We start from the raw sequence: 12334 nt of genomic DNA on the forward strand, positions 1-12334 counted from the left end.
AGTTATATAAATATTTAAATAATTACAGATGGTCAATACAAACTAAAAAGTGTAGAGATTAGAGACATATACATCTAACTTCTTCCAATGTACTAATTGCTATGAATATTTATCAGTTAAAACTGTAATTACGTTGTTTTTTTCATATAATATTGTAAGTTATTCACTATTGCATTGGACATGCTATCATAGTGCTACTATTTTGGGATAAATGGTAAATTCAAGTGATAGAGATGGAGTGATATACCATCAAGAGTCAAATGAGACAAAAATCTCAATTTTGAAAAAATTGTAGTTAAGTCCTTTTCTCATAGTAGTGCAGCATTAGCATCTACCTTCTTCCAGTGTACTAATTGCTTTGAATATTATCAGTTGAAACTGTAATTGTGATCTTTTTTTTCTTATATTATAGTAAGTTATTCACTATTGTATTGGACATGCTATCAGTGTTAATTAACAGTACACTGACTAGTGATGTAACTGCCAGTCCTGGTGCAGGTGAAGAAAATCGTCGACAACATCTTACTCTCATTAAGAAACTCAGGGTATGTTTATCATGTAGCCATTTCAGTCACTGACATAAAAAAATCATTTATAAAAATCAATACATTTATTATATATTTTGTTTTTTATTTTTATATTTATTTGTTAACTGTTTGTTCTTAGGAATTAGGTACTACTACTATGATTATTTAACAAAAAAATAATAAATAAATAAAGTTGTAAATGATTATTCATTCAATATTTCACAAACAATCTTTTATTTTCTAAATTATGATTTCTTTTACCTTTTTTCGAATTTGTACAGTAATTTATTTTTATGTTTATTTTTGTAAATTGTAGAGAGAACTTGGAGACAAAAATTCAGAGGGTATTGAAAAGGTGCGACAACTTCTACCAGTTCCTAAAAAGTCAATTGAAGTTATTACATGTGAACCAACAGGGTGTTTGATGGATACGAGGGGAAACAAAATCACAGGGTTCGAAATCAATAAGAAACAGGTAAGATATCACAACATTACATCATAGTTACCAACCGCCTTGCATTGTGTGAGACGGTACCACATGTTTAAATGGATGGTTAATGAAACACATGCAAGATCAACAATTTTCAATGAATTTAGCTATGCCTGCCTACTTTTATCACTATTGGGATATGCATTTGTGACGTTGTACATGCAAAAAAGTGACCGTGTCAGAACAATTATAAATTTACATATCTAATTATGTTTATTGTGCCCGCTCAATGCAAATATTTATTTGTAATGTACATTTTATCCCCGACAAACATGGAACAGGTTCTTTAACTTGTTGAAGTATTTTAAGGCATGATAAACCAAGGTTTTGGTCAATGATGAGATATATATCTTCTCGGAGACCCTGCTTTGTGAAATAATATACTGAAAAATGAGGGCGTATAAATTTGATTGGTGCACATGCGTACAATTGAGGATGAGTGCTGTTCCGCCATACCACGCTGAGAGTGTTAAAGAGTCACTATCCAATCAAATTTGAACAATACCATGAAAGCCCAGTGGTCTAATCTGGGTTCGATATCTTGCTTGGGGCAACTTTTTCTCATTTTCACAGATTTCCTCATCTTTAATTAATTTTCAGTATATCTGATATTTATAATTATATATATTATCTTACTGTATTTAGTATTTATTCTGTGCCTATTTATATATATACAATACAATTAATATTAATTATACAAAAAAATAATAACAGCAACAGCAAATCTGTAATTGTTCATTATTGCTATTTTCAGGGCTTGCAGGTTTCAACAAAACAAAAGGTAAATCCATGGGACATGCTAGAAGCTAACAAAAATCCAGCCCCACTCTCCTGGACGTGGTTTGGTGCAGTCCGACTGGAAAGAAAACCACTAAAGTACATGGAGCAGTACCGTCTAAATCTGTACCATAACCATGACCATACGAAATCAGATGCATATTACTTACAACCACCAGAGTTACCAGCTGATGAGGAACCACCCCCAGCACCAGCACAGGAAGTGGAGAAACCTATTCCTGAAACTGAGGTTACACAAAGAGAAACCAAGACCAGCACAGACTCAAATAAAAAGAAACGGCAGACAACAAAACGAAAGAAGATGACACCAAACACGCACAACAGAGATGTAAGTATATTTGCATCAATAATAAATTCTCTGCTCTTAGTGATATTTTATCAGTGGTTCATTACTCAACAATTGCGCTTGTTTAAACAAAATATTTTGATTGTGTTTGAAAGCCTTTATATTTTGTTAGGCCTATACACTAATAAAAGTTTATTAGTTGAAGGGTGATAATATTTCATGAGTTGAAAGACTGACTGTTCTATTTAAAAAAGAAGTCAGTCAGGTTCAAGTGTTTACAAAACGCGGAATGTTCAATGGGACCATAGAACCATAAAACCAGGGAGTTGTCCCTGATAAAACCATTCACAAAAACATACTGATGTATTTTTAACTCGACTTTGCCTCATAAAATATTCTTACCATCCAACTCAATTTTTTTTTAATGCACATTCTAGAAAGGGTAAAGTTTACATTACAGACCCAAAACATTGTTCATTACAGAACCAAAACATTGTTCATTACAGAACCAAAACATTGTTCATTACAGAACCAAAACATCGTTCTTTATCACTCTACCAATGCAAAAAGAGAGCATTAGACAATTTAAATCATATCTGAATATTAAAACAATGTGACTCTGTAAAAGCTAAGTTCTTAGCATAGTAGGTGTTAATTGGCCTATTGTCAAGCAAGCTCTTTGTTTAGCATATGATAATTGGCCTATTGTTAATTTCATTTGATTTTTTTTATATTATTATCTGGTTAAATTGCTGGACTCCTCAATCCTCATCATGATGGAAGTTTTTAGAATTATTTTTTTTTTATTTATAACAAACGTAAATTTCATGTCTAAACTTTGCCTCATATAATATAATTGAAAATTGATTTTAACCCTGGGATGTTATAAAGTCATGTTATGTTATTTAACTTGTACTATGTTTTGTACCTAGTTTCCTGTGAATCAGCATATGCCATATCAAGAAAGGCCAGCCTTCATGCCGTCCTCGTACTTTACCCAGCAAAATCCATCATTCTTTCCACAACAGCAGCCATTACCTCCTGGTGAGTAACCAACTTTTGTAGGCAGATTTATCATTCTCTAATGATAGCCAATAAGCCAATTGTTATGTAAAACCTCTATTAAGGGGTGCCTTTAGGACTAAAAAAAGGGTATCCCCTGAATAGAGGTAGGCCACAGTGTTAAAACATATATTGCCTGTCGTTCAGTTGACAAAATAATTGTCCCCTCAATTGGGATGTTCCAAAATGTACTTTTTTTCTTATGCAACAAAACAAGATGCCAGGCACAGATCTGCCACTATCTAGGTTTAATCGAACAAGCATGACTAAATAAAACAAACAACAAGATAACAAAATAAGAATTAATAATTATTTCTTAAGATACGGAGGTGTTATTAGAAATACCTGCATTGTATTTTGTATAATCAAATATTGAACTTCTCCTAGGAGGCCCTGGTCGTGTAGACCGTACAGGCGGCATTGGGCAAGCTAATTCAAAAGCTGCATTGAATAACATGCTGAGAAATAGACAATCTAATAATCAATCCAGTCAACAAGTACAGGTAATTAGATCAGGGAAGAGTAAACCTACTTTATGTGACAACAAAATGTGATGTGGCCATATATGGACATGATGATATCATTACCAGATTTTAAGCACATTACATTTTTGACAAACTAGTTTGATAATGTAGAGCTTTATACGGTTCAACATGTTAAGGGTTTGAGATAATAGGAACAGGATTTAAATACGATATTTTGAAAGAATGGTACATGTCCACATAAAAAAAACAAATTTTCATACAGTTTTAATTGATTCTGGTCTCAATCTTAAAATTGCGTTTTTAAAACAGTTTCTGTAAAGCAATTTTACAGCTAACTTTTGGGATTTTTTCAATAGAAACAAAGTTTCCCATTAAACGGAGGATTAACCTAATTATGATGTTTCAACAATTTGCAGAATCAATTGACTAATTAAATTCAAAATAAACAATTGATGAACCAATTAAAAATAATTAGAAATCAAATAAACAATTGTCAAAATAATTCTGACAATTTTTTATTTCATTTTTTTTTTTTTTATTTGTTCATTGGTTGTGTATTATTAATTTTGATTGGTCAATTCCAATTTAGCTCACTCAACACTCTTGGTACATATAATGTTACATTGTAAATTATACCAGGGAAGTGTCCTGATTATACCTATTCCAAAGATTAACAAATAAAGTTAGAAATATTTAATTATGTCGGTTTGCCGCATTTTTTATCATATAAAAGCAAAAGGGGTTAACTCTGACATGGTCACTGAATGGAAATTTCTTTTCAGATCTATTTATATATAGAAGATATTGTGCCGCAATGAAACCACTATAAAATTGAGTTACAGAGTGCATGAAGCGAAGGGTCTGATGAAAAGAACATGTACAACTCTGATGTTGTTACTGAATGTTTATAGAATACCTGTTTATATATAATGATATGGTAACATTAAACAATAAATATTGTTTGAATTTCGACTTACAGATGCAACTTTATCAAAGACGTCGGCAGCAGCAGCATATGCAGGTGCGACATCAACTGCAGCAACATACTATTCAATCACGCAACCCAGACGCCATGTTTCCTTACAAAACACAAGATGCTAACATGCACCATGTCAACCACACACAACCAGTAAGTAACTCTTTACATCCACTCAACAAGTATTTGTTTTATTTGTTATAAACTTAGGTATATCATATTCTTTAAAGTTTGCACTACAGATAAACACTATTAAAGTAATGTTACTTATAAACCATGTGTTTTGAAAAGGAACTAATGTAAAGTTGAAAATGTTTCATTTTTATAATCACACCTTCAATTTTCCCCTTAAAGGAAAGGAACACCCTGGGCTAAATGTGCCACTGTGCTTATAGATAAATGTAATAAAAACATGATTACAATGGTTCAAGGTACAATAGTAAGCAATTTAGTTAAAAAATAGACTTTTAAACGACAACATATCGGAAATTGAACAGCGCCATTTTGACAGGTTAAGAGCAAATATGTGACGTCAGATTAGGTGGACGCATTCAAGCAAATCCAAGCGTCCATCGTCTTAGTACAGTATTTCAATATGGAAGTGCGGGATATAACCATAAATAAAATCAATTAAATAGCCTAACATACCTAATAATTCGGAATATGCCTTGGAGTTTTTATAATTCAGAAAATTTGGAACCAGAATATACAGAAAGAGAGTTAGTTTTGCGTTGTGCAGATGAGGAAAAAAGAAGAGAAGAAGAACATTCTCGAGCATAACAAGCCGTCGAAGAATGGTGTACTTGCGGCCAGTGTATCTGTACTGTATGCCTTACTAGGCCTAGAACTCGTGTTGAACGAAAATAAAGTAGACACTGCATCGTCAACCAACAGCCATCGTTTGGAAGGTTTACCAGTTAATTCCCTACCAAATCCCGTTTGAAACAGCTAGGCAATAAAAGTAACAATAGATTAATAATAGCTGAAAGATTTACGAATTGGCTTGCAGAAGAAAAGATCGAGCGAAGGTTTGTTTACCAAGCCAGCGCATGCTCATACCGCGTCATCGCCGTCCTGCATAATTTTCGTCGGCCGTATCTGACGTCACAAACAGGCTGCCATGAGCACAAGATGGCGATTTTCAAATGTCTTGAAAACAGCTTTAAAATCCTGTTTACTAGAAAACTACAAATCCGATTTAAACATAAATTGTTCTGAATATTAAGTTGGTAGGGTTACTTTTATAATAGTTAGGTAAAATATTAGGTTGTTCCTTTCCTTTAATAGAAGTGTCTGCTGAATAGGGTTCGGCTGTATTTTTAAATGCATATCGACCTTTGTTTGTTTCATGGGAAAGTGTCCCAGTGTTAACAACTAAAATTTCTAAACATTTCCAACACTTCATTTCCTTTTTGGAACAAGAAATGTAATGAAAACATAAATAAAATAATAAACAAATAAAACATAATAACATAACAAACCAGATAGAGAGATAATTAATATCACCACTGATGAATGTTCATAGAAAGTGGTGGCGCTAGACAGCATCGAGACACGATGAGTAAGGATAATCCATCAACACATTACTCGCATTGAGTTGTGGTTTGGTTGTTAAATGATGCTTGGCTTCCAATCCAAGGGTCCTGGGTTCAAGTCATGTTTCTAATGACAACACTCCCAAAGACTTGTAATAAGACTCTGTTTATGTAGAGCATCTTGTGTATATGAATAAATTTGCCTAAATATATGTATAAAAAAAAGTGAACAAGGCTAGTAGCCAAAACTCTGGGTTAAAATCCTTTTTGCTCATGACAGAACAACTTCACTCTCAAAGTGTTTTGTGTAGATCATCTTCTTGTGTGTATATGTTTGTCTATGTTATTGTTTAAGGCTGAGGCTGTTTTATTAGCCACTAGTTTTAATGTGACTATCTGGCCTCTCCGGGAGACAAATTGTCTCCAAACTGTCATAAAAAAAAGTTTATTTTTATGTTTTGCCCAAAAGAAAAAAATACAAACATACTATATTTGAATTTTTTTGAGAACATCCCTAAAAAGAATCTAATATTCTTCTTTAGATGAATAACTACAATTATAACAATCAGATGATGCAGCCACACCAACAAATGGGAGACTCTAGCCAGACTAATTTTACTCCAAGCTATGGTATGTCAGGACAGACTGGTATGATGCAAACAATGAGGTCACAACCACAGCAACAAGCTGCCTATATGAATCCACAAAGGACCATGCAACAATCTAACAGGTATTTAACAACTGTATTTTGTAGAGATGTTATATACACTAACTTGATTGTTTAATTATCTTGTATTATAATTAGGCAATGTAAGTAAGCAATTAGTTGATGCTACTAGATAATTAGGCAATTTGTATATCAAAATGACCAGAATTGTATTGGGAAGGTTTTAAACAAAATTTTTAATATTCCCGGGGATGGAGAATTAAAATGAGAAGGATTGTACTGGGAAGGTATTAAACGGGATGGGAGAGAGACCCACTCTGGGCAGATATGTCTTTAGTATATATATATGTATATGTATATATTCAGGTTGAAATTATCAGACCGTTAGGATAGAGTGCTCAATACCAAGGTAGAGCAAAAATAAATAAAATAACAGCAGAAAACTTGGTTACTTCATTGTTTTAATCACTACAAATTTGTTTCGTACGACCAGCATGTAGCTGGCCGCACTCTTCAGGTGAAATATAAAACATAAGTGACACAGTTGTCTCATAGTGCTTAATAGAAGTGAGTCATCAGGAAGTCGTATACAATAGCCTATTGTTTTAGATAAACTATTTGGATCTGCAATTTAGTAAGAATTTTTTCCTATGTCTACAAGTAGAGACCAACTCCCTGTAGAGACTAACTCGTTCTTACGGTTCAGTGAGCATAGCTCTGGTTGACATATAAAACGAAAAACTAAGAAACGCAACGGAACTCAGTAAATATATATGGACACTTAAAGACTCTAAAACAAATTACTCAATTAAATGGAAAATTATAAAGAAATGCAATCCTTACTCAAATATTAACAAAAGATGTAATTTATGTATATATGAAAAGTATATTATTATCTGCTGTTATTTTATTTATATATGTATATATATATATATATACTAATACTGATTGCACTGATGAAGGGCTAGTGTTGCCCGAAAGCTCTGCTAACTTTTCTGGCTGTTTTACTTCTCGTTTTGATTTAGCTTTTCGCTTTTATTTTGTATCTCCATTGAGATCCAGCCACTGATACCCACAGCATTGTCATTATTTTCAGTAATTTGCCTTTGGATTTATATATGTATATATGTTATGGCTATGTTTGTATTGTTTAATGAATGTACATTTACAGAATGCAAGACCATATGCATAGGTCAGCAATGCATCAAGGTATGGGAGGTATGCAACAACAAGCAACACAGGGTGTGAGACAGAACCCTAACTACATGGCCATGCAGCCAGACAGACAGAGGCAATTATTGCATCAACAACAGCAACAACAAAAGATGCAAGCTTTGAGGCAGGGAAATATAGCACAACCTACTGACCAACAAACTGCAGCCCTTGTACGTCAACTGCAGATTCGAATGCCAAGGGGAATGGGACAACAGCAGCCAGGCCATCCATACACGTACCAATAAACATTTTAGAATTAAGATAATTCTCTACTGTCGTTGTTTGACTTAACTCATTCTTTTCCCAATATTTAAAGGAAAAACAACAAAGGATGCTAGTTGCTCCAGTTTGATCTTGAATTAAATTGAGGTTTGGATACATAATAATAATAAGATTTATACAGCGCACATATCCACAAAAGTGCTGAAGTTTTGTGGAAAACCATGAAACAAATTAACCTTAAACCTAAATACTACTGATAATTTTGACAAAAACCGAAATAAAAACAATACCAATCGAACCCACATCACTGCTTCCATTTACCAGCAATTTAAGGTGCATAGACCAGCCAGTACATAACTCACAGGTGTTCTCAGTGGTGTGGGTATCTAGCAAAACAAATTAAAATCAAACAAATTGCCAAAAGCAGCCGACAACAGATGTGTCTTAAGCGCACTCTTGAAAACATCAGTAGATTTGCATGTAACCGATTCCACAGACGAGGAGCTGAAACAGAAAAAGACCTATCACCCCATGAACGTGCAGATCTGGGCTCAACAATGAGAAACTTGTCACCGGATCCAAGTCTTTGAGAAGGTATGTACCAAATGAGCAGCAGGCGAAGATACTCTTGATCTTCACCATTTAGTGTCTTTACATCATCTAAAGGACTCATTGGTAACCAACTGAAAACATAACAGAAATGTAGAATTTAAAACTACTAACAGAAACAAACATGACTGTTGTATTTTGAGTTTACAAATGCCATACAATTGAGCAAAATAAATACCCAGTATTAAACCATTAATAATAACTATTTATTAAACCTATTATGTTTTGTAAAAGTGTCCACTTTTTATTTAGTTTACCATTGTTGGTAAACATGTATAATTTAAGGCATTTAAAAAAGTGCATATATTTTAATAGTATTTTTTTGTACAGTAGTTTAAATCTTGGATTATTTTTAACAATAAATATTCTGATTAAATGATGCTATATTATTCAAAATTTAATTACGTATTATCAGTAATGTAATTTATCATTTGGCTGTGCATTAGATTTATTACATATGTACAGTGGCCAATGGTTAACATGATATTTTATATTAATATGATAACATATTTATAATGAATTGAAATCTAGTAACGCAAAGAAGTGTTTCAAAATTTACTATCATGAAAGTTTTAAATATGATATTAAAGAAGTAATTTAAAAAAGGACTCTGGCCAGCAATAATGGTGATTAAATATACATTATAGTCTTGGGTGGTGGTAAAGAGAATCTTTCCCAACCAACAATATTTTAGCATATTTAGCATTTCAAAATGATATATGGTTATATTTGTAATATAATTATCTTCATAAAATTCACTATTGTCAAATTGAAAATGAATTACTATAAACATAGAGGGAAGGGTAAGTGTTACCCGAAAGCTCTGCGATTTCTTTCTTGCTGTTTTGATTCCACTGAGATCCAGCCACTGATCCACAGCATTGCAATTTAAGTGATTTGCATTTTGATTAATATACTATCTTCAAATAAAATTTAGACTTGTTGCATAGAGCTGTATAAATGTTTGATGCATGATCTCATAAATGTATTAGTTTGTCAACAAAAGTTTCATTTTTATTTTGCTGTATAAATAAAATATGTATTCAAGTCGGTTGTAGTAATGATATAGTCTGAACAGTATGAAAACATTGTTTCACTTATAACATTTTTCTTACTGGATTATGTTTGTACATTTAAAAAAAAACAAGAAAATTGTAACAAATGTTCAATTATGTAGCAATTGAATGGTAGGCCTACTTTTGAAATGGGGAATTTCAGTTTTACAATAAAATATAGAGGGAAAGGTGAACAGACAGACATCTTGTATATTGAGTAAGAATCATAATAAATGATTGATGAAATTTGTGTCGCTAGTTTTTCTGTAAAGCTAATAATTTCTGACCTATTTATATTAATTTTAAACCCAATTGATTTTAACTCAAGAAAAAGTATATAATAAGAAAAATTCGAAATCATTGGTTGCTATGGTAATATAATATAATACAAACTCAAAAAAGTGAGGCAAGTCACTATGATTCAATAATTATTTGTTATGTATAGCTTCCAGATCATGTAAATATAAATATCTACAATGTGGAAGAGTGGACACAGTTCTTTTGCTAGTGTTTTAGAGAATGTTTTTCTTGTTTAATGCAATTGATTGATATGAAGACCATACACATATTGGCAACATTTAAAAAAACGTTCTTGACATTGTAACACAATACTGAACAAGACCATATACTGTATGTCTGCAGTCGCGTGCGCAAATGTGAGTTAGTGTTTACAGACCGACCGACATGGTAAGGTGTAGAGTCGAGTTTGCACGCGACTAAAAATCTCAATAAGAACCCACCTCTGTGGTGTGAACAAGTTATTTCGAGAAAAAAAAATTTCTTAAAATCAAGCCCACTGGGCTATCTTCTTTCTGAGCGTGCATCTCCCCCTTCCCATCGCTCCCTCTCCTTCTCTTCAATTTGCAAAAGTAAGCTGGAAAAGAAGTAAATCTCGACAAGATGAAATGAAGCCCACCCAAGAGTACTAAAAAAAGAATAGCCTGTTGGCTTCTTTTCCAAGTTTTACGGTATAAATAACACAAATTATTTCTTAAAGATTTTTAGTCCACTAAAAAAAAATTACAATTTTTTGTTTGACATGAAAGTTTAATATCACTAAAATAGTTATTCACTTTTACCACACAAGAAGAAATATTTAGGCCTATCAGAAAATGCAATTTAAAGCAAAAAAAAAAGAAGGATCTTCCAAATATTTCTGATGGCATCATGTCATCCAGGCCCAGAAAAAATGAATGGCACGTTAACAATGCATGTCCCTGACGTGACGTCGGACCAAATTGGAAATAACGCAATTTTGTACTTAGGCCTAATTCCTTTGCATTGTATCAACAAAATGAAACATCAATCTTAATAAATTTACTTGTTTACTTACTTGTTTTCTGTTTACTTGTTTACTTACTTCTTTTCTGTTTACTTGTTTCCGGAGCTCAGCATTGCTGGGTCCGGAGTTGAGGTTATGTTGCTAACGTTTTCCGTCTTCCGACATTACGTTTTCCACAATTTGTTTCCATTTTTTCCTGTTTATGGCAGGATGGTTTGTTATTGTGTTAGTGTCTACTAGTCCTTGTAAGTCTTTCTTTATTTGATTCATCCAGTTATTTCTTGGTCTTCCTACGGGTCGTTTTACTTTCCTGTTAGTTTCCTTCATTGTTTGTTTGATTGGGGTATCATCCGGTAATCTAATTATGTGTCCATACCATTTTAGTCTCCTTCGTTTAATTCTTTTACTCCATTCTTCTTGTTTTGTTATCTCGTATATTTTCGTGTTACACACTCTATCTGTTAATTTAATATCTATCATCTTTCGCAACATTTTCCTGTGATATATATCTATACTCTCTTGTAATTTTTTGTTTAGTACCCAGAGTTCACTGTTATATAAGAAAATACTTGCTATGTATGCGTCAAACAAACGGGATTTCACGTCTATAGACATCGTTTTGTGTTCTAGCGACGACTTCAGCTTGTTATATGCCATATATAGCTGCTAGTGATTTTCTTCTTTTAATGTCTTTTTCTGTGTCCAAGTTACTACCGAGGTATTTGCACTCTTCCCATTTACTATCGGTGTTTCTTCCTATTAGGTATTCTTCTGTTTTACTTTCGTTTATCTTTAGATTGAATTCTGCTAATTTCTCTGTTACATTTTTCTTTATTTTAGTTATGTGTTCTTTTGAGTCGCTAATAAATGAAATGTCATCTGCATACTGCATCTGGATATTAAGCTGTTGTAGGGGTAGTGGTGTTGTGTTTGCTGATTCGAGTGCCTTTGCTAGGTATAGTGTGAACAGTATCGGAGACATACAGTCACCTTGTGGTACTCCTAGTGTAGTAGTAAACAATTTTCCTGGTTAGGTTAAAGACTCCATGGTTAAATTCAACAAAAAACACAGCAGCCAATTAACTTAGATTGATTTTTTTTTTCTGTTTTTTCTATTCAAGTGAT

The 12334-nt window shown here is 32.8% G+C and overlaps 1 protein-coding gene across 2 annotated transcripts in view; it reads left to right on the top strand.

Moving 5' to 3' along the window:
- The window catches only part of LOC140048516 (mediator of RNA polymerase II transcription subunit 12-like protein), a 33197-nt gene extending 23173 nt beyond the window's left edge, over positions 1-10024 (top strand). Inside the window, exons 30-37 of one of the 2 annotated variants that reach the window (XM_072093252.1) lie at positions 413-545; positions 844-1002; positions 1772-2143; positions 3034-3145; positions 3551-3666; positions 4628-4777; positions 6702-6889; positions 7998-10024. In XM_072093252.1, coding sequence (XP_071949353.1) covers positions 413-545; positions 844-1002; positions 1772-2143; positions 3034-3145; positions 3551-3666; positions 4628-4777; positions 6702-6889; positions 7998-8286 — 1519 coding nt within the window. In that variant the 3' untranslated portion in view covers positions 8287-10024. The remainder of the gene's footprint in view (positions 1-412; positions 546-843; positions 1003-1771; positions 2144-3033; positions 3146-3550; positions 3667-4627; positions 4778-6701; positions 6890-7997) is intronic. The other variant, XM_072093251.1, reaches the window with a different exon arrangement.
- The last annotated feature ends 2310 nt before the right edge of the window (positions 10025-12334 follow it).

Source organism: Antedon mediterranea, chromosome 5 (assembly GCF_964355755.1).
Source record: "Antedon mediterranea chromosome 5, ecAntMedi1.1, whole genome shotgun sequence".
Taxonomy (NCBI): Eukaryota; Metazoa; Echinodermata; class Crinoidea; order Comatulida; family Antedonidae; genus Antedon; species Antedon mediterranea.